At 43.5% G+C, this 22,007-nt stretch overlaps 2 protein-coding genes across 3 annotated transcripts in view; both read left to right on the forward strand.

The window, feature by feature from the left end:
• The first annotated feature begins 1,053 nt into the window (after window positions 1–1,053).
• On the forward strand, window positions 1,054–3,659 carry LOC135075598 (mitochondrial import receptor subunit TOM22 homolog). 2 transcript variants are annotated; one of them, XM_063970015.1, is made up of 5 exons: window positions 1,054–1,137; window positions 1,863–1,919; window positions 2,042–2,139; window positions 2,801–2,942; window positions 3,161–3,659. In XM_063970015.1, the coding sequence occupies exons 1-5, from the start codon at window positions 1,090–1,092 to the stop codon at window positions 3,224–3,226; spliced, it is 411 nt and encodes a 136-aa protein (XP_063826085.1). In that variant the 5' UTR covers window positions 1,054–1,089; the 3' UTR covers window positions 3,227–3,659. The 2 variants fall into 2 exon arrangements, with proteins under 2 accessions (XP_063826085.1, XP_063826084.1); XM_063970014.1 differs by lacking the exon at window positions 1,054–1,137 and adding an exon at window positions 1,458–1,769.
• Window positions 3,660–4,813: 1,154 nt separating this feature from the next.
• The window catches only part of LOC135075441 (protein flightless-1), a 37,427-nt gene continuing 20,233 nt past the window's right edge, over window positions 4,814–22,007 (forward strand). Inside the window, exons 1-16 of the mRNA XM_063969881.1 lie at window positions 4,814–4,969; window positions 5,086–5,196; window positions 5,453–5,691; window positions 6,176–6,337; window positions 9,914–10,128; window positions 10,864–11,086; window positions 12,253–12,494; window positions 12,545–12,727; window positions 12,812–12,955; window positions 14,248–14,374; window positions 14,409–14,528; window positions 15,785–15,917; window positions 16,283–16,396; window positions 16,914–17,096; window positions 19,828–19,961; window positions 21,617–21,791. Coding sequence (XP_063825951.1) covers window positions 4,907–4,969; window positions 5,086–5,196; window positions 5,453–5,691; window positions 6,176–6,337; window positions 9,914–10,128; window positions 10,864–11,086; window positions 12,253–12,494; window positions 12,545–12,727; window positions 12,812–12,955; window positions 14,248–14,374; window positions 14,409–14,528; window positions 15,785–15,917; window positions 16,283–16,396; window positions 16,914–17,096; window positions 19,828–19,961; window positions 21,617–21,791 — 2,568 coding nt within the window. The 5' untranslated portion in view covers window positions 4,814–4,906. The remainder of the gene's footprint in view (window positions 4,970–5,085; window positions 5,197–5,452; window positions 5,692–6,175; window positions 6,338–9,913; window positions 10,129–10,863; window positions 11,087–12,252; window positions 12,495–12,544; window positions 12,728–12,811; window positions 12,956–14,247; window positions 14,375–14,408; window positions 14,529–15,784; window positions 15,918–16,282; window positions 16,397–16,913; window positions 17,097–19,827; window positions 19,962–21,616; window positions 21,792–22,007) is intronic.

The following is a 22,007-nucleotide window of genomic DNA, read 5'->3' on the forward strand; positions in this document are numbered from 1 at the left end:
ACCATTCCATGAAGACCGAAAAGTGACCGGTCGTATAAAACCGTTTCATGGATTTGCGTTTTATTATCAAATAAACATTTGCTAAAACTCATTGTCTTTAACAAATAATAAATCAAATTCATGTTTAAATGCAGTTTATGACATAATTTTTAAATTGTCACTATTAATATTTTTACTGAATAACCTGTAAAAGTTAATTCTACAATTTCTGAAAAATCACCTAAAAGTAACCTTTTCATTAGTGTAACCTAAAAGTAACCAATGCAGTTCAAAAGTAACCTAAAAGGTTACAAAAGTAACCTTCTGGCAACACTGCAACCATGTTTCTTCTTCTTTTTTGATGATGTTGGCAATACACGTCGAGGTCGACTTGATTTGTGCCATTTTTCAAGTATATAAGTGATACGAGTTATAAAAATGAGATCAAGTAATGATATAATGAAGGATGATAGATGTACCCCTTCCCACCCTTTGAGTGGCACCAATTCTTTACTGAGACCTCATATGGACAACTTGAGAGAACCAGAAGAATTACGATGCACTGTTCTGCTTCATTCGCCCACACTCAGGCACGTTCACGAACAGAATGGTTAATAATCCACCATTATTACGCATTAATAGTCGCCCAAACACGAATTTGAGGAAATAAAACAAAACCGCTAACATGACGCTTCAGATTCCCGCCAAGAAGTCCTCAACCATGTTTATCCCTTATACGGGGAAATAATTTCCCACTTAGCCAGGATTGAAAATTTTTTTAGCTAAGAAACATCTCTGAAATATTTTATGCGAAAAAATTACCTATAATCTGCTATGAAGAATAAAGGGATTTTTTTCCCACCATGTACGTACAGCGTAGATGCACAGTCTCCGTTTTTTTTTTATTGAAAATTAACCCAAAAATACTTGAAGCATAAAGAAGTAAGAATAGATCTTACTTTTATGAAGGGTTAATGCACAGGTTAACGCATGTCTTTGTCCGACATTTGAATTAAGAATATAATGTCAATTTGATAGATTGATTGAAAATATTTCACTGACAGGTGCAGAATCCAGATATTTTTCAAAAATGTATTTATAAATGTAAAAATGCCTGCAGAAATTCCATGTACTTGCAGTACCCCAAGTGATTGCCAGGTATGTCATTAATTAACTTATTTAATGTAAGTAAATAACATAAGTAACCAAATCAAATAAATTCTCGTTGATCAAAATTTTGTTTGGGTGCTTATGTGCATAGCATTGCATTCAATTTAAAATACGTGTAAAAAAACCCTTTAGGGATTTAAAACCACTCAGACTTTGATGAAGCGACAAAAAGTACACGACACAGCACTGCACTTAGATGGAATTACATTCCAAAAAAATCCAATATGTTGTTGAACCGCAACTTTAGAAAAAAAAACAATACTTTTTGTCTATGATTTAAGACCCTGCCCCCTGCCCTCCCCTCTCTCTTGATCTTTCTTTTTGTCCTCGATTGTCTTTGGTTTGGTTGATGGAGTGAGTGAAGTGGTGGTTGAATTTTGGAGTTTTTGTGCTCGCTCGCTCGTGGTATTTAATCGATCGTAATTTAGTTATTGTGCACACATCTAGTTCGTGAAATTAAACACGAACCTAAACGTGTAAAAGACGTATTTGGACTACGTAATATGATTACGGATTTGACTGATGAATTGGATCAAAGCGACAGCGGTATGGAATCACTGATTGCGAGCAAGGATGACACTCCTGAACGTAGACCTGAAGACAGTTTCATAATCCCTTCGGTATGTAGTGTAATTCGACCTCGGCATAAAAATATTACCATCTGCAATAAGTACATTTTCTTTGTAATTGACGTTTATGCATTATATTTGCAGCTAGGATCATCCCCCAGCGCAGGTACACCAATAGGAACTTTGAAAGAATACGACGATGTGAGTAGCTATTTCATAATGTCAAATTTTATAGCATACTAACCTAAAATAATATAACAACCATCACATTGCAATGTTAAGATTATTAGAGAGGTTATCTGAAATGACTTTTGTTATTTTAGGAGCCTGATGAAACACTTTCCGAAAGACTATGGGGATTGACTGAGATGTTTCCGGAGTGTGTCCGGAATGGCACATACACAGTTACTACTACAACTTGGTAAGTATCATGTGTACTTTAATATGTAACTAGCTGTGTCTGTGACTGCACGCATAGAAAACCCTTATCACCTAAGGATATGAAAGATAGTTTATTTACATCCTATTCTCAAACCTACTAATTATACACTCAAAGTTTTATAATAATCGGTCAAGTCATTTTGGAGAAGTTTTGTGTGGAAAGATACAAACTCTGGCACAAGAATTTTATAATTAGATTCACACACACAAAAGGAAAGTGTAAGCACCAGTTAGTTTTGCTTGACTTATTTTTAACAAATTACTGATATTTGACTAGATTTACAAGATCATACAGCTATTTATATTTCAAGGAATTTACTTCTGTACATAGTCATTGTATGTAATTCTAATATTATTTCAGATTTTTTAATTTCATTTTTAGATGTCTCTCGAATCCCATTATCATCTAGTTTAAAACTAATTATCTCGATGGTTTACTCACAACAAGTGATAATTTGTTCTAAAAAGAGAAACAAATATAACTTTGCTCTATGCAGTAGCACTTTGGTCAGTGTACATTAGAATCAAATGATTAGGTAACCTGCTTATTCAAATAAAAAGTTTTTAACTGAAGTAAAATATTAATGCACATGAGAAACTTGTTACGCTGATAGCAATATTATATTGTGTCTTATTTGCAGGTCTGGCGTAAAGTCCTTGTATGGTCTATCCCGCTCAGTCATGTGGATTGTGGCGAGTTCATCCGTAATTCTATTTGCCCCGGTCATCTTTGAGGTAGAGCGAGCACAAGTGGAAGAAATGCAAAAATCACAGCAAAAACAGGTAACATTTTCATATTGATTCAAACTATGTCAGATAGTAGTCAGCAACCTTTTTATTTGCATCTTGGACTAATGGTTAAATCCTAAAATATAAAATAATAATTATTTATTGATACATAGTGATAATAATTATGATCTTCACCTTATGAAAAGGTCTTTAGTACATAAGGGAAGTTGTTGTTTTATTCTTGTATTTCAAGTCTACATGTTTCATTTCAGGTCTTATTGGGAACTAATACTGCCCTGTCCGGTCCAATGCCCAACATGCCACCAATGCCGCGATAAGCCAAAAAATTAAACATAATAATTTACATCCATCTATGTATGACACACTATAGGACACAAAATGTCATCCTAAATGCTTTAATGTTAGTTTTTTAGATTAATTAAATAGGTACTTTTATTGTAATATTTGAAATAATTTTATTGAAGTTTATTATTTCCTGTTAAAAATTCTAGCATGTTCTGAAGATTTCTATTGATCTGTGTACTAATTGCATTTAATTAAGATATCAATCAAATATCAGTCTGCAAGAATTGGAGAGAGAACACAAGCTTATTATCTTTTCTTTGCTTTTACACTACCTATACTCTTTTTATATAAAATAATCGTTTGGTCATTGTTGGTGTAAGTAGGTACCTTATTAATGGAATGTATAGGATAGACATGAAATAAATAGTCATGATAGTTAATAAAAGTACTGTTATAAAATATAAATTTGTTTTATTGCTTGTTTGTTGGTATGTACTTAGATAGGTAAGTTTATGTTCTGAGATTTGGAGTAGTGTTTGAATTAAAATATTTGCAGTAAACAAAATTGAATTATAAACTATGTAAAAAAAGTGCGATCAAGCGAGTGTAAGATTTTAATTTATGAAAGACGATTTAGTTGTAGACCAAAGTCTAGTTTCCGACTAGAAGAATACACTATTATTATGACTACTCGCCTAGAACACAAATAGAAATTAAAATGTTTTTTTGGACGTGAAGTTAGCTCATGAAGCTACAGATAAAAATGGAGGCCACACTCCGAATACCTACTTGAAGCACAAACTAAGTATCACTAGCTCGCTCTCTGTGGGCAGACTCGCTCTTTCTAAATAAACAAAAAATATAAAATTGCTCAAATTCAATGAAACCAATGTAAAATCTTTATTTCTTGACATAGGTATCATTAAAAATGATAAGTGTAATTACTGGTAAAACGTTTTAGGAAGAAATTACTGTAAAAAATGTGAAAAATGTTTACAATGATCCAATGTCGGAAATTACGCGTGGAATCTTATGTCACTTCCAGGACACCACGTACTACCGCAACCACGCACTACAAAATTTTGCACCAATTCTTGTGATAAAACAATGATTATTTCCTGTAAACAATCTCAAACGAAATTAACTGCTTAATAAACAAAATAGTAAACAACCGCCATGATGGGCCGGATTGGGCCGATGTTGCCACATGGTACCGATTACCCAGGAATTGGGATTGTAATTCCCTGATTCGCCAACACATAAAGCCTAAATGGCCGACAATTTTGTGATTTTTTATTTAACTAGGTAATCTTAGTTTCAAATATTAATTATTTATTTGTTTAACTTCTGATTTGGTTAGTGAATTGGCTATTTCGAAGAATTTACAAGGAGATTTAAATCAGAAGATAGCAATACTACAGTTCACACTAAAAAGAGAGGTAGGGCCGCAGAGAGCGAGATAGATATAAGTAGGTATTTGACTCAAGTTTTTGTTCCAACTCTGCCCTCCATTTTTATCTTTAGCTTCATGAGTTAGCTAATGACATAGACAATACCGGTCACGTACCAACATTGTGAAATGGTTTCTTTTTTTTTGGTTGGTTGGTACAATCGTAAATGTCAAAAAGTCTCAACTCAGCTGTCAAATTGATCGAGTAAAAGAAGATGAAGTGGAGAAGTTTCTGTATTTCTGATAATAAACTTGTATAAACATGGCAAACACAGGGTTATTGCCATTTGTTCGTGGCGTTGATTTCACTAGTAACGATTTCAGCGTAAGTGCTTTCTCAATAAACTAAATGAATTCACATTTACACTAAAGAAAGATGATATCATACCTCTAACCTCTGTTTACTATTTTTAATTTATTGGCCTAAATGTTTTGTTTCAGGATGAAAAATTCCCAGATGCTATTAGATATATGACTGGCCTGCAATGGCTTAGATTGGACAAAACTAATTTGACAGACATACCTGAAGAATTAGGAAAGCTAATGAAATTGGTAAACATTCTTTGTCATTAATAAATTGAGACAGATTATCAAGAGCAATAAAAGTTTAATGCTTCCGTGATACAAATTGTAGTTCATCAGTAACTATTATAGTAATTAACTATAATTTATTATTACACTACATACAATAGCTTGACCCTAATCTTGCTACAACAAGCTTCCTTAATTGATTATTAATTCTGTGAGGAAGTTATGTTAAAATCATTTTGTCATTGCCACCCATTGACTGTACCTTTTAATATTACAGGAAAATTTGTCATTAAAAAAGAATAGCTTGGAGAAATTGTTTGGAGAATTGACAGAGCTAAAATGTTTGCGATCATTGAACGTGAGGCACAACAAAGTGAAAAGCTCTGGGATTCCCGCAGAGTTGTTCCGCCTGGAAGAACTCACCACCCTAGATCTATCTCACAATAGATTAAAGGAAGTACCTGAAGGACTTGAAAAGGCTAAATCATTGTTGGTTTTGAACCTTAGTCACAATATGTGAGTACTTGTTATTTATGTTATTAAACTACCTATGTTGTTAATCTAAAACTCTTGTTCCACTCATTATATGAATCTTTTGTAATCTGAAGCAGAAATAAAACTAACCAGCTTATTTACTCTGCTAAAACACTTTTAAACCTACCTAAGATCAAAATTTAAATTAATATAATCCTATTAAAATATTGACTTGTGGAGTTGTAATATTTTAAATAATTAAATATCCTTTATATTTGTTTCAAAACAAGGGTTTACGTATTGATCAGTGTCATTGAAAATTTTGGCAACATATTTACTCTCCCCAATATTTGATGCTGTATACATACAAATACAAAATACAAAATATTTTATTTCATTACAAAAGTACATTAAATAACATACAGGGTTTGGAGTTTCCTTTTAAGCATACAGTTGCTTGTGTTAGGAAACACCGCTCTTGTGTTAACAATATTTAAGTTTATAATACATAACTATCCTTTTCCAGGATCGAAAGCATACCACCGACTCTATTCGTACAACTGACAGATTTGTTGTTTCTGGATTTATCTAACAACCGCCTGGAGACTCTGCCACCTCAGACCAGAAGGCTGGCTAACCTGCAGACTCTAATCCTTAATGACAATCCACTGGGCCTCTTCCAGCTTAGGTAATACTTTAAAATTATTTTTTGGATACCATAATTACTCCATAATTGATAAACTGTGACATTAAATATTTTTTATTATGTATTCAGTATATTTGTAGATGGTATATTCTAATATTTAAGTTGAACTCTTCCCTACTATTTACTGAAATTTTAAGTAACATTAAATTTGTAACAAAAAATTATTTGTTTAAATAAACTTTAAGTAGTGAGGCATTACTATTAATGCCTTTGTTTCTTGAAGTATAATATTTATTAAACAGTTAGTCAAATAAATACATTTATGTAATAGCAAAATAGCAAAAAATGTAATAAATAAATTAATTAATGGTAGATGTTTATGAATGTATGTGATCCTTATTTTAATTTATATACTCAATTTAGTTTAAATCATTTTATACAGGGTCCTTCTAAACTAGCTACATTCCTTTTAATGGGGGCATCTATACGGTACACTGAACAAGTTCACCAAATTTGAGTATGTGTTTTATAATGATTTTACAAAGTTACATTTTCTAACAAAAATAAAAATTCATTTCGTCTTACATAATGGAACATGCTGTATTTTTTACTCACACAACAAAGCTGTAGTGTATTCATTCTGCACAGGAACACGAGACACAACACACACAACGCTCACTACCACTGCACACTTTTTTGTTGTTTACACTCACGTCATAACAACTCACAGCAGTCGTCACAGCTGATAGCCGATTAGCTGATCGACTGATTGGGCGAGCTATCACTTCAATGTTGCAGGCCTACTCTCATATCGTTGTTTATCCTTATTATCTTATGTTAATCACAGTAAAACGGACTCACGATACCATCGAAAAATCAACCAGCAAAGGCCATGATTTTTTAAGGCGCGTCTTAGTAAATTTATTTGCATTTGTGCACCTGTGCGTCATAGTTCACTTCACGAGCACTACAAAACGCACCTTCACACAAGAAAGCTAGTCAAAAACTGAATTAAATCAAAGCGCACGCGCCGACAAATGCCGACAAGCCGCACGCCTTTTGTTGACACAAAGACGCCGACGCCGCCAAAGCAAGAGCCGAAAAGTTGGCATAAGCGTACAGTCGACAAAAAAGAAACTTATTTGTTTATTATTTTATCTGCTTGCTTTCGATTTCAATTGATTCGAATCTAAATTATGGTGTTGAGTATTTCATGGTAAAATATCCTATAACAGATAATAATTAAAAATTAATCAAACTTATTGTTTTGTGAAGGTAATTCAATGGCCTAGTCAATTATTTAGAAACATTAAATTAGACTATTGAAGCAAATAAAACTCTTCAATTTGTTTGTATTGATATTCCATTTATCCTTAATCACAGTCCATTCTTAAATTAATCGTTAATGTCATCATTTCTATTACAATAGAAAAGTAGATGAGGTAGGTAGGTACCTAATTTAATTAGTTAAATAAAATTTCCGAATTATTTCCGTTCCAACTTGGTATTTATTTATGACCTATCTTATGTACCTGTGATTTAACAATAAACACAATTTTAATTTGAATAGTAAAAAAGTTTGTTGCATTTCTTAATTTTATTTTGGTGAGTGTACATTGCGCTAGCCGGCGGCCGGCGGCACGTGTCTAAAGGCGGCGGCAAGTTCGTTTGCTGCGCCGGCTAGTGTTGTACGATACGACACTCGAGTCTTGGAATGTTACTTATTAAAAGTTTGAAGAAAATAAAATAGCAATGAATTAAGACTGTGTGTTTATTATTTTATTGGACCGTTTTAACTTTTTGATTACGAAAATCGTCAGTCTTTAGATGGATACTTCTGATTCGATTATTTGCGTTTAATGCAATTTTATTGATATTACATTTGTATTGTGCGATTTATTTTATTTTCAATTAGGATATAACATACGGATGATGATGTGAAATCACTCATTATTGCCTATTAGTATTCACCAACTCAAGTTCATGTCATGATTCAGTCTAGCTCAAAGAACTTAAAATACTCGAAAGGACTCGGAAGACTCAATTATTCCCTTATTCATGTGACTAACGAGTCCTAGTCTTAAAAATAAACTCAAGTCTCGAAATAAAGACTTTAAAGACTCGAGGTTCTTACAACACTAGCGCGGTCGGCTATTGTGAGGGACGGCTGTCTTTGATACCACAGACTCCGCCACGCATAAATAAGGATGTCAACTCCAAAATTCTTTCTAATCTTAACAATAATAAAACTATCATTATTTACTTTTATAATTTTTTTTTGTTTCTACGATGATTTTAATGATTATTATTTCAGTTTAAAATTGATAGTTGGGAACAATTATTTACTTCGGAATACTAAAGAAAGACTGCCGATAATCACAGGTAGATAATTCGATAGCGTTTAGTTTCTGCTATGATCGAGTCAATTACGAATCACATTTTTAATTTGCTAAGGGGATATTAAGCGATTAAAATTAACATGAAAAATGTGCCTGCTTTATCGTAATAATAACCGTAATTCTAAATTTCATAGTCATGGTAACTATCCCATTTGTGTATGGCATAAAAATAAGTCATTGATTTCGGCAACTAACTTTTTTGCTTCGTTTCGTTGCTACGTTTGAAATAAAAGATTTTTGCAAGCGCAAAGGTATTTTAACGAACTTTTGAATAAACATCATTCCATTAAGGCCACTAAATAAGTACTTACCACATAATTTTTTTTTATGTTACCAAAAATAAATAAACTTTAATTTTCTGCTTAATTTAATTCCTTAAATAACTAGTAGTAGCCCTAGAATAGCTTGTGTGGCGCCGCCCGCCGGTCCGTCGTCCGGCGGCACTCTTGTGTTCGCGGCCAGTGGCCCAACGGCAGCACAAGCGCAATGGCGGCCATTACGTAAGCTCGTGTGCGTGCGGATTTTTGTCAGTGTAGTAGTGAATCAGCTGAACAGGGTGTTGTATTGGGTTGATAAGAAATGAAGTTGTTTCCTTAATTATCTCGGAAACTAGCCTGAATTTTTGGCTCAAACTTTGGGAACGTATTCAGTGTGACGTATACATGCTCCCATTAAACGGAACGTAGCTGATTTAGAAGGACCCTATATACCGCTACTTTCATTTTATTACAACTGCAAGGAAGTGAATTACCAATTTGGTGTTAACTTTCCTATTAATAGGAAGCAAAGAGACTGTTAAAATATTTTAATGCCTGCTCACATGTATAAGTTTAGCAGTAAATTACTTTACTTAATTGTCTCATCTATTTTAATTAAATTAAATGTGCAAAAACATCATATCAATTACTAAACACAGATCTCTTATCAATTTATATCAAATAATGTTCATAATGCATTATTGGACTCACAATAAATTTATAGTTATACAGTGTGTCCGGTCACCTGTGTCCGACTCGTTAGGGCGCAGTAATATGATCAATTTTATCGACAAATCCGCTGGAATAAAACATTTTATCCCTGCTATTAAAAAATTACAGCTATTTTTTTTTTTACTTTCTGAGTCCGGGTGGATTCATTTATTTAGCAAAACAGGCATATGATAGTAAGCCACGTGTGATCTTGTGAAAATGTACTAAAGTTAAATAATCTTATCTTTTAGACAATTGCCATCTTTGCAAAGTTTGGAAACGTTACACATGCGTAACACGCAGCGTACTGTAGCAAACCTGCCGACCTCTCTGGACACATTGTCCAACCTTTCTGACGTGGACCTGTCCAAGAACGCTTTGACCAAAGTGCCCGACGCACTGTACTCGCTCCAAAGTCTCAAGAGGCTGAATTTGAGTGACAACGAAATCACTGAAGTGTCTTCAGGTAAGTGTTCAGTTAAGTTAAGCGGAAATAATGTAACTATAAAATATGTATATCTAAACACGAATATAGTAGATCATGTTATATAAAAAATAAACTGTATTCCAATTAAAAAAAAACCTCAATTGGAATGTTTACGTGCTACCCATAATTTAAGTCTGAAACTATAGCTGTGTGAAACTCATGAATGGTTTTCTAGTATTTTCGAGATGCAATAGATAGTCTAAAACTATCTCCACTATTTAGATACAGTGAATGACTATCGTTCACGCAATGATTACCATCGACGTGCGAAGTCGTGCATATTTTCACTTAATTATATGGGTACGACAGAGTTATTGTGGTGCGGCGTAATATAAAACACGCTTCATTACGTTACGCGATTATATGGGAAATACTATAGCGATATGTAATTACAAGACTTGTGCTTTCATTGTTTACTCTTCCCTATGTTTTTTCTAGATAAAAAGTTGTACGAAAATATTGCAATGTTTTTGTAATAATGGTAGTCTGTCTTGTCGAGAAATCACTCATAAGCTGCATAGAGATCCAATACCTGCATTAATACATACATGAATATAAAGATCAATCTGTATTCTTGTACGCATAATACTGATAATACCCATATCTCGTCATCGAATCTGGCACTTTTATCCTTTTCGGAGTGAAGTGATAGTGAAAATAATGTTACTTTACACATTTTTAATTGTTTAAGCTTATAATATAAACATTTCACAGCAATGGACATCTGGCAGAAGCTGGAAAGTCTAAACCTATCGCGCAACAAGCTAACCTCGCTCCCGGCGTCTCTGTGCAAGCTGCAGAACCTTAGAAGACTGCACGTTGACGACAACAAACTGGACTTCGAGGGCATTCCCTCTGGGATCGGCAAGTTGGGAAACTTGGAGGTGTTCTCCGCGGCCAATAACTATTTGGAGATGATCCCTGAAGGGCTTTGCAGGTTAGTCATGATCAGGTCATTTAGTCTCCACTGGAGAAGCACAACCCTTTAGAGAGACAAATGGAGGATTTGGCTCACACTCCCCATGCTGGCCAGACAGTGGCCTAATTCACGTATTTTGACAGTCAAGATCTCGCTGGACGGTCAGAAGTCCCATTGAAAAACAGTTCTAAATCCGTATACACAAGGGACATTTTGATACAACGATTACTCGATAGGATCGCAACTCTCATGCAATGACTGAGTTAAGCGCTTGACCGAGAGTTAATTCGGTTGAAATTGTAATCTTGAGACAAAATATTGTTGCGACCTAAACATGTTAACTTGCTTGCAATCTGATAATTTAAGACTTTAGTGATACATATTTTGTTTCGAAATGAGTATTTATCGCATCCATAAAAACTTATCGCTGTTAGATGAATCTAGAAGCGTCATGTTTAATTGTTATGTTGCGCTTTACGGTCGAACGTTTATGTTTCTTTATGACTATCTGCAGCGAAAGTGATCGGGTTCATTATCTGAGTTTCTCTATTATTTACACCACTAGTATTTAATGTTATGTATGCACATATCAATTAATTGAACACTGTAAAAACGGTTGTAGTACTTTCGATTTTATTGGTATTAGAACTTGTAATTTTTTTATGCGCGTTTATAAACACACTAGACCTAAAATGTTCATGCCTTGTATACTTTCCTCATTAGAAACCGAAAATAGATGAAACTGTATAATTTGGGTGGTCAATTTAGCATATTGTCTTCTTTTCTAATAGACCTGAGTTGGTAGAAGAAAAAATCTTACGAATAAGTCAAGTTGAAAGGCTGAATTCGGAATGAACGATTAATAAATAAGCCAATTACGTAAAGTTAACACACATAGGAACACAGCTTGTAGAGCTGATGGCCACTGGGGCAGGAAAGTTCTTAGTGGCGACCACGAGCCGGAAGACGTAGTAGCGTGGGCAGGTCTCCCATTAGGTGGACCGACGATCTGGTGAAGGTCACGGGATGTGCCTGGATGCAAGCGACACAGGACCGGTTTTTGTGGAAATCCTTGGGGCACGCCTTTGTCCAGCAGAAGACGTCTTTCGGCTGAAACGAACGTAAAGTTATCAGCTACTATGACAGTATTGGCCTAATTTGATTGTAATATTTTTCGTCTACAGATGCGGTTCCCTCAAGAAACTGAACTTAAGTTGGAACAAGTTAATCACGTTGCCCGACGCGATCCACCTACTGAGCGACTTGGAAAGTCTTCAGCTGCACGGCAACCCGGAGCTGGTGATGCCTCCGAAGCCGGTGGAGCGTGCGCGCGGCGCCGGCCTGCAGTACTACAACATCGACTTCTCGCTGCAGGCCCAGCTGCAGCTGGCGGGCGCGGCCACCGCCGAGCCCACCACTCCCAGCAGTGAGTAGCACAGGATCCATGACCACAGCCGCCAGTGGCCGAGGCCTGAGAGACCACACTCCTGAGCGACTTGGAAAGTCTCCAGCTGCACGGCAACCCGGAGCTGGTGATGCCGCCGAAGCCGGTGGAGCGTGCGCGCGGCGCCGGCCTGCAGTACTACAACATCGACTTCTCGCTGCAGGCCCAGCTGCAGCTGGCGGGCGCGGCCACCGCCGAGCCCACCACTCCCAGCAGTGAGTAGCGCAGGATCAACGACTACAGCCACCAGTGGCCGTGGCCTGACAGACCACAGTTCCAAGCGACCGGAGAGTCTCCAGCTGCCAACCCGGAGCTGGTGATGCCTCCGAAGCCGGTGGAGCGCACGCGCGGCGCCGGCCTGCAGTACTACAACATCGACTTCTCGCTGCAGGCCCAGCTGCAGCTGGCGGGCGCGGCCACCGCCGAGCCCACTACTCCCAGCAGTGAGTAGCACAGGATCAATGACCACAGCCACCAGTGGCCGTGGCCTAAAAGACCACAGTTTTGAGCGACCTGAAAGCCTCTAACTCCATGGCAACCCGGAGCTGGTGATGCATCCGAAGCCTTTCTGCAGTACTATAACATTGACTTCTCGCAGCCCACCACTCCCAGCAGTAGTAACGCTTCCGCGGTCTTAGACTCCAGCTCCAGTGACCCGCAGCCGGTGATTCCGCCGAAGCCTGCAGTACTACAACATCGATTTCTCGCTGCAATGTCGGGCGCGGCTACCACCACTTCTAGCAGTAAAGTCCACGCAAGCAGACCACTTACCCACTAGTACTTAGCCATGAGTGGCTGTGGCCTACTAAGTGACCACAGTTCCAAGCGACCCGAGAGCCTCCAGCTTCACGGCAACTCCGAGCTGGTGATGCCTCCGAAGCCGGCCTGCAGTACTACAACATCGACTTCTCGCTGCAGGCCCAGCTGCAGCTGGCGGGCGCGGCCACCGCCGAGCCCACCACTCCCAGCAGTAAGTCATTTAAACAGCTTGTACCCAGCCTCCAGTGTCGCTGGTGGTCTGTGGCCCGTTTTCGCGGAGCCTAAGTGAACACAAACGCGGTGAGGAAGACGGAGGACTAAAGTATGCATCGTGAGGTCCACACAGCTCATGACCGCAGTCTATGACGGAACACTATATTATGTGGTCGCGATCCTCATCAGAGAAGGACTGAGGAAGAAGAAGAAGTGACCTTGTGGTCACTCCAGCACGGGGTTGTCCCCGAGCGACCTGAGAGTCCGGAGCTGGACGCTCCAACGGCAACCCAGAAATGATGATGCCGCATGAAGTAGGTACGTAGTATACATGTCAAGAGCCACGCATTTCATAGTTCTATTATACATATTATTAAATTTGTGTGAGCGAGGCTATTCATAATAATAAATCTTCATTGTTCCAGGTGTAAAATCAGACCCGATCGCCCGCAAGCTACGCCTCCGCCGCGGGCGAGCGGAGCCCGAGCAGCGCGACTCGGCGCTGATCCTGCGCGGCATGCAGGAGCAGGCCAACACGCAGCACGGCGACGAGCGCCTGGACCAGAGGAACAGCGAGCTCAAGTGAGTGTCGCAGCTGTGACGTCAGAGCCGACAGCCCGCGAGGCCGGCCGGAGCCCGAGCAGCGCGACTCGGCGCTGATCCTGCGCGGCATGCAGGAGCAGGCCAACACGCAGCACGGCGACGAGCGCCTGGACCAGAGGAACAGCGAGCTCAAGTGAGTGTCGCAGCTGTGACGTCAGAGCCGACAGCCCGCGAGGCCGGCCGGAGCCCGAGCAGCGCGACTCGGCGCTGATCCTGCGCGGCATGCAGGAGCAGGCCAACACGCAGCACGGCGACGAGCGCCTGGACCAGAGGAACAGCGAGCTCAAGTGAGTGTCGCAGCTGTGACGTCAGAGCCGACAGCCCGCGAGGCCGGCCGGAGCCCGAGCAGCGCGACTCGGCGCTGATCCTGCGCGGCATGCAGGAGCAGGCCAACACGCAGCACGGCGACGAGCGCCTGGACCAGAGGAACAGCGAGCTCAAGTGAGTGTCGCAGCTGTGACGTCAGAGCCGACAGCCCGCGAGGCCGGCCGGAGCCCGAGCAGCGCGACTCGGCGCTGATCCTGCGCGGCATGCAGGAGCAGGCCAACACGCAGCACGGCGACGAGCGCCTCGACCAGAGGAACAGCGAGCTCAAGTGAGTGTCCCAGCTGTGACGTCAGCGCCGACAGCCCGCGAGGCCGGCCGGAGCCCGAGCAGCAGGTGTGACGTCAGAGCTGATAACCTCCAGCAGGTCTTTTAGTCTCCACTGCTAAGGAGCACAATCCACTCTAATAGTAATCCTCTCGGAAAAATTGACACTTCGTCTATGGGAAACAATTGCGGTTTCTGCTGGCATCCCGCCCGATATGATGGGATTCATATAACTGACCATATAAGGCAATGGTTGAGATCACGAACGAAACCATTGCCGTTGAATGGTGGCGATGGCCCATGCATCATAGGGGGAGAAGCCCTCTCACCTCTACTCCGCTGATCACCACCAAATTAAGAAGCGAACGGTCATAAAACCACCTTCTCAGCCCTCTCCTTCGATGCGAAGTGTAGCGGCACGCCGCTATCTCACCAACTTCTGCAATGACACGTCATTATCTCAGCAACTTCCGCTACACCGCAGATATTGTAACAGGTCAAATGTTTCACCTGATGTTATGTTGGCCGTCTTAATTCGATCCAATTCCTGTAGCAGGTAATATTTTATAACAACCCATTGAGAAGTAGCTGTCTGTCAGTCAGTGAATGTAGTTACATTCTTGATATTGTTTTCTAAACATAAATCTTGTTTGTAAACAATACTCGCAAACAATGAAACCGTTGAAAAATTCTCAAAGAAAGATCAGAAGTTCACAGTAGAAGCATCAGCATTGGTGTGTTACAAAGTTTCGTGTTTTATTAGAGTATGGTGCAAGAAACTTTCTGACATCTCAGGTTAAAGACATTTCGACGGGCTTACCAAATGTCTCTGTTGCTCAGCGGTTAGAGCAATTTCCCGGTAAGCGAAATGTCTAAAAAGAATATTCCCACCTCTCTTTCCCACCGCTGCAAATCCTGTGTAGCTAGGATTTACAGCTTTAAAACCAATAAAAAACCCCAACCAGACAACCAGTGAAGGTCAAGTTTGACAAGCGAAAGATCTGACGCAAATCGTAGTTTAATTACTTGTTTGTATTAATATTATAAAGAGCTGTGGTTTTCTGAATAAAGAAAAATAAAACACTCAGTTCACGTGTTTGTCGTAGGCCGAAGCGCTGGGACGAAACGCTGGAGAAACCTCCGCTGGACTACTCGGAGTTTTTCGACGAGGATACCGGCCAGACGCCCGGACTTCAAGTCTGGGAGATCGAGAACTTCATCCCGGCACCCGTTGATGAGGTAACGTTGACATTCACCTTTCTTTTCACTCAACAAATAACCATAACTCAAAAACTTTAAATGATATTGTGCTGTATACTTATACTATCCCTAAATAAAAAAAATAGAAAATAAATCGTAGCGAGAGTTGAGGCCACGCTGTGACGTAGTTTTACTTATCAGATTCTGTCTCGCTTGCAAACATTTAGCAAGACCAAGGTAGCTTCAGTTAAATTCATTTTAGTGGCTACTCTGGAATCCGAGAGGATTCCGGATCCATATCGATCGAACCATTGTTAAGTGATGTTTCCGTCACCATGTGGAATTACTTTTAATTCCAACTATGTAAGTAATCAAAAGTAAAATATTGTTCATTTTTATTACAGGTGGCACATGGAAAGTTTTTCGAGGGCGATTGTTACATCATCCTGAAGACTGCGATCGAAGAGCAAGGACAGTTATCTTGGGACATTCACTTCTGGATCGGTTCTAAAGCCACCGTGAGTATTTGCAAAGGGTTTATTTAAACAAGGCTTGGGCGATATGTGGACTTTGATTTGAATAAGGAAGAACAGACAGAGCTTCTTGCCACTGTTATGCGTAATGTAACAATTTGTAACATAACAACTGTTTTATAATTTTACTGTATGTGTCCAGTTGTAGACTTCTCAAACGATTCTCAAACCCCTCTTTAAAATCAAGCATATAATTTATTCATGTCGATTTTTAGTTGTAAACAAATCACAGTCTTGATATATTCTTGATTGTCGTTTTAGAATAGGCGCACACCGTTGATTTTTAGTTGGCCGATAGTTGTGCCCGATTTTAAATTGTATGAAGAATCGGCCAAATCGAATCGGCGTAGTGTGCGCACTCCCTACATGCCCATACTGATCAACTGCCCGACTAAACTATCGGCCGACGAAAAATCAACGGTGTGCGCCTACTCTTAAAGTGCGAGCAGAAACTGATTATCACTGATCACCGATCTTGATTGTGTATATTTATTGTTCGCAGCTGGACAAAGGCGCGTGCGCAGCTATGCACGCCGTGAACCTCCGTAACCTCCTGGGCGCCAAGCGCACGCAGCGCCACGAGCAGGGTGACGAGACGCCCGAGTTCCTGGCGCTGTTCCCCGCGCCGCCCGTCTATATCCAGGGCAGCCATACGCCTTCTGGCTTCTTCACCGTTGATGACCCGGTCAGTAGTACGCTGTCTCTTTCCCCCCGCAGACAGACGCCGCCGAATAGTGACGTGCTGTCTCCCTCTCTCCTGCGATGAGATGCCCGAGTTCCTGGCCCTGTTCCCCGCGCCGCCCGTCTATATCCAGGGCAGCCACACGCCTTCTGGCTTCTTCACCGTGGATGACCCGGTCAGTGGCATGCTGTCTCTTTCCCCCCCGCAGCCAGGCGCCGAGTAGTGACGTGCTGTCTCCCTCTATCCTGCGACGAGGCGTGGCGCTGTTCGTCGCCCGTCTATACCCAGGGCAGCCATACGCCTTCTGGCTTCTTCACTGTGGACGACCCGGTCAGTAGCTTAATCTCTCTCTCCCCTGCAGCCAGGCGACGAGCTGTCTCTCTCTCTCCTGCGACGAGACGCCTGAGTTCCTGGCACTGTTCCCAGCGCCGCCCGTCTATATCCAGGGCAGCCATACGCCTTCTGGCTTCTTCACCGTTGATGACCCGGTCAGTGGCATGCTCTCTCTTTCAGCCCCTGCAGCCATGTGACGAGCTGTCTCCCTCTCTCCTGCAACGAGACGCCCGAGTTCCTGGCGCTGTTCCCCGCGCCGCCCGTCTACATCCAGGGCAGCCATACGCCTTCTGGCTTCTTCACCGTTGATGACCCGGTCAGTGGCATGCTGTCTCTTTCCTCCCCGCAGCCAGGTGACGTGCCGTCTCCCATTCTCCTGCGGCGAGTCCTGGCGCTGTTCGTCGCCTGTCTATACCCAGGGCAGCCATACGCCTTCTGGCTTCTTCACTGTGGACGACCCGGTCAGTAGCTTAATCTCTCTCTCCCCTGCAGCCAGGCGACGAGCTGTCTCTCTCTCTCCTGCGACGAGACGCCCGAGTTCCTGGTGCTGTTCCCTGCGCCGCCCGTCTACATCCAGGGCAGCCATACGCCTTCTGGCTTCTTCACCGTCGACGACCCGGTAAGTAGCTCTATCCCTCTCGCCCCCGTAGCCAGACGAAGAGCTGTCTCCCTCTCTCCTGCGACGAGACGCCTGAGTTCCTGGCGCTGTTCCCCGCGCCGCCCGTCTATATCCAGGGCAGCCATACGCCTTCTGGCTTCTTCACCGTTGATGACCCGGTCAGTGGCATGCTGTCTCTTTCAGCCCCTGCAGCCATGTGACGTGCCGTCTCCCTCTCTCCTGCGACGAGACGCCCGTCTACATCCAAGGCAGCCACACGCCTTCTGGCTTCTTCACCGTTGATGACCCGGTCAGTGGCATGCTGTCTCTTTCAGCCCCTGCAGCCATGTGACGTGCCGTCTCCCTCTCTCCTGCGACGAGACGCCCGTCTACATCCAAGGCAGCCACACGCCTTCTGGCTTCTTCACCGTGGACGACCCGGTCAGTAGCGCGCTGTCTCTTTCCTCCCAGCAGCCAGGTGACGTGCCGTCTCCCATTCTCCTGCGGCGAGTCCTGGCGCTGTTCGTCGCCCGTCTACATCCAGGGCAGCCACACGCCTGCTGGCTTATTCACCGTCGACGACCCGGTCAGTAGCTTCATCTCTCTCTTCCTTGCAGCCAGGCGACGTGCCGTCTCCCTCTCTCCTGCGACGAGACGCCCGAGTTCCTGGCGCTGTTCCCCGCGCCGCCCGTCTATATCCAGGGCAGCCACACGCCGTCTGGTTTCTTCACCGTGGACGACCCGGTCAGTAGCTTCATCTCTCTCTCCCTTGCAGCCAGGCGACGTGCTGTCTCCCTCTATCCTGCGACGAGACGCCCGAGTCCTGACGCTGTTCCCTGCGCTGCCAATATTAGGTTACAGAATTAACTGGATCTATCCGAAAATTGTATGTTTTCAGCCTCCATACTAAATGTATGCCAGCCAAACGATAATAGAAGTATTATATTTTTTTATTAAATAATAATTTTAATAAACACTTATAATGACCTCGTAAATTGCATTCTTATTTAAAATTATTCTTGGAAAATATTGGTTTTAGGCTTTACTTGCTATAATATTAACAAGACATGAGTGGCATGACTGTGGCTGTACTAAATGTATGGAAGCTGGATACATTGAATTTTCTGATAGATCCAGTTTATTCTGTAACCTATTATTGGTACCGTTTGAAAGAACTTGTGAAGCACTTTCAGAATCAGTAATCAGTTTTTCGATATCTTGTATAGTTTAGAAATGATCGAGTGAGATCACTTAACGTTTCCACCCTGTATATTCAGGGCAGCCACACGCCTTCTGGCTTCTTCACCGTTGATGACCCGGTCAGTAGCTTCATCTCTATCTCCCTTGCAGCCAGGCGACGTGTTGTATCGTTCTATCCTGTTCTATCCATCCTAGCGACGAGTCCTGGCGCTGTTCGTCGCCCGTCTATATCCAGGGCAGCCACACGCCTTCTGGCTTCTTCACCGTCGACGACCCGGTCAGTAGCGCGCTGTCTCTTTCCTCCCCTGCAGCCAGGAGACACACTGTCTCCCTCTATCCTGCGATGAGTCCTGGTGCTGTTCACCGCTCCGCCTGTTTACATCCAGGGCAGCCACACGCCTTCTGGCTTCTTCACCGTCGACGACCCGGTCAGTAGCTTCATCTCTCTCTCCCTTGCAGCCAGGCGACGTGCCGTCTCCCTCTCTCTTGCGCCGCCCGTACATGCAATGTATCTACACTAATATCCAATCTTGCGTGATAACCTATCGATAAAACTATCGCTTAGTGTGTCATCTCTAACGTCATTCCCGTTGCGTGTTACAGCACTACGTGACACGGCTATACCGCGTGCACGCGGCGGGGCACAGCATACACCTGGAGCCGGTGGCGGTGCGCTACGACTCGCTCGACCCGCGCCTCGTGTTCGTGCTGGACGCCGGCCTCACTATCTACTTGTGGTGAGTGTCGCAGCACTAGTGACGCGCTATACCGCGTGCACGCGGCGGGGCACAGCATACACCTGGAGCCGGTGGCGGTGCGCTACGACTCGCTCGACCCGCGCCTCGTGTTCGTGCTGGACGCCGGCCTCACTATCTACTTGTGGTGAGTGTCGCAGCACTAGTGACGCGCTGTACCGCGTGCACGCGGCGGGGCACAGCATACACCTGGAGCCGGTGGCGGTGCGCTACGACTCGCTCGACCCGCGCCTCGTGTTCGTGCTGGACGCCGGCCTCACTATCTACTTGTGGTGAGTGTCGCAGCACTAGTGACGCGCTGTACCGCGTGCACGCGGCGGGGCACAGCATACACCTGGAGCCGGTGGCGGTGCGCTACGACTCGCTCGACCCGCGCCTCGTGTTCGTGCTGGACGCCGGCCTCACTATCTACTTGTGGTGAGTGTCGCAGCACTAGTGACGCGCTGTACCGCGTGCACGCGGCGGGGCACAGCATACACCTGGAGCCGGTGGCGGTGCGCTACGACTCGCTCGACCCGCGCCTCGTGTTCGTGCTGGACGCCGGCCTCACTATCTACTTGTGGTGAGTGTCGCAGCACTAGTGACGCGCTGTACCGCGTGCACGCGGCGGGGCACAGCATACACCTGGAGCCGGTGGCGGTGCGCTACGACTCGCTCGACCCGCGCCTCGTGTTCGTGCTGGACGCCGGCCTCACTATCTACTTGTGGTGAGTGTCGCAGCACTAGTGACGCGCTGTACCGCGTGCACGCGGCGGGGCACAGCATACACCTGGAGCCGGTGGCGGTGCGCTACGACTCGCTCGACCCGCGCCTCGTGTTCGTGCTGGACGCCGGCCTCACTATCTACTTGTGGTGAGTGTCGCAGCACTAGTGACGCGCTGTACCGCGTGCACGCGGCGGGGCACAGCATACACCTGGAGCCGGTGGCGGTGCGCTACGACTCGCTCGACCCGCGCCTCGTGTTCGTGCTGGACGCCGGCCTCACTATCTACTTGTGGTGAGTGTCGCAGCACTAGTGACGCGCTGTACCGCGTGCACGCGGCGGGGCACAGCATACACCTGGAGCCGGTGGCGGTGCGCTACGACTCGCTCGACCCGCGCCTCGTGTTCGTGCTGGACGCCGGCCTCACTATCTACTTGTGGTGAGTGTCGCAGCACTAGTGACGCGCTGTACCGCGTGCACGCGGCGGGGCACAGCATACACCTGGAGCCGGTGGCGGTGCGCTACGACTCGCTCGACCCGCGCCTCGTGTTCGTGCTGGACGCCGGCCTCACTATCTACTTGTGGTGAGTGTCGCAACACTAGTGACACTACCACCTATAAAACACTAAGAGTCAGCGCACACAGAGATAGGAAGGACGGGAAAGCGATCCGACAGCGATCCAGCGCGAAGCGGTAGTCCGCTTTCTTTGTGACTGATTTTATACAAACTTCTTCTTCTCATTCGTTACGCTCTTGGCAGAGCGGTCGTGGTCACGTTTATACAAACTAGAACATTACAAAAAAATATCGTCCCGGATCATGACCGCTGTGTGCGCTGACCTTAACGTACACGTTGTGCACATCCAGTATCCACACGTTATTTCCTTTCGTAGCATTAATTTAACTGCTATCATATTATTATTAAATCTTCTAGGAACGGCAAGAAAGCCAAAAACACGTTGAAGTCGAAGGCTCGCCTGTTCGCCGAGAAGATCAACAAAGAAGAGCGCAAGAACAAGGCGGAGCTGGTGGCCGAGCCGCCCGGGAAGGAACCCGCTGCTTTCTGGAAGCTGCTCGAGTACGACGGCGACACGCCCTACGTGCCCGAGGTAAGCTGTACTGTATATGTCAACGTGAAATTGTGAACTCTGTCTGTGTGTTTATAATATAACGCGTTAGATTGTAAACAAACAGTGGGTTAGGTTAGGTTAGATTGTAATTTAACTACGTCAGATTATAATCAGACGGAATTCACAATTTTACGGTGACATATACAGGACACTGCAATGTTAGTCATCATCATGTCATTTAGTCTCCATTACAGG

Source organism: Ostrinia nubilalis, chromosome 10, assembly GCF_963855985.1.
Source record: "Ostrinia nubilalis chromosome 10, ilOstNubi1.1, whole genome shotgun sequence".
NCBI lineage: Eukaryota > Metazoa > Arthropoda > Insecta > Lepidoptera > Crambidae > Ostrinia > Ostrinia nubilalis.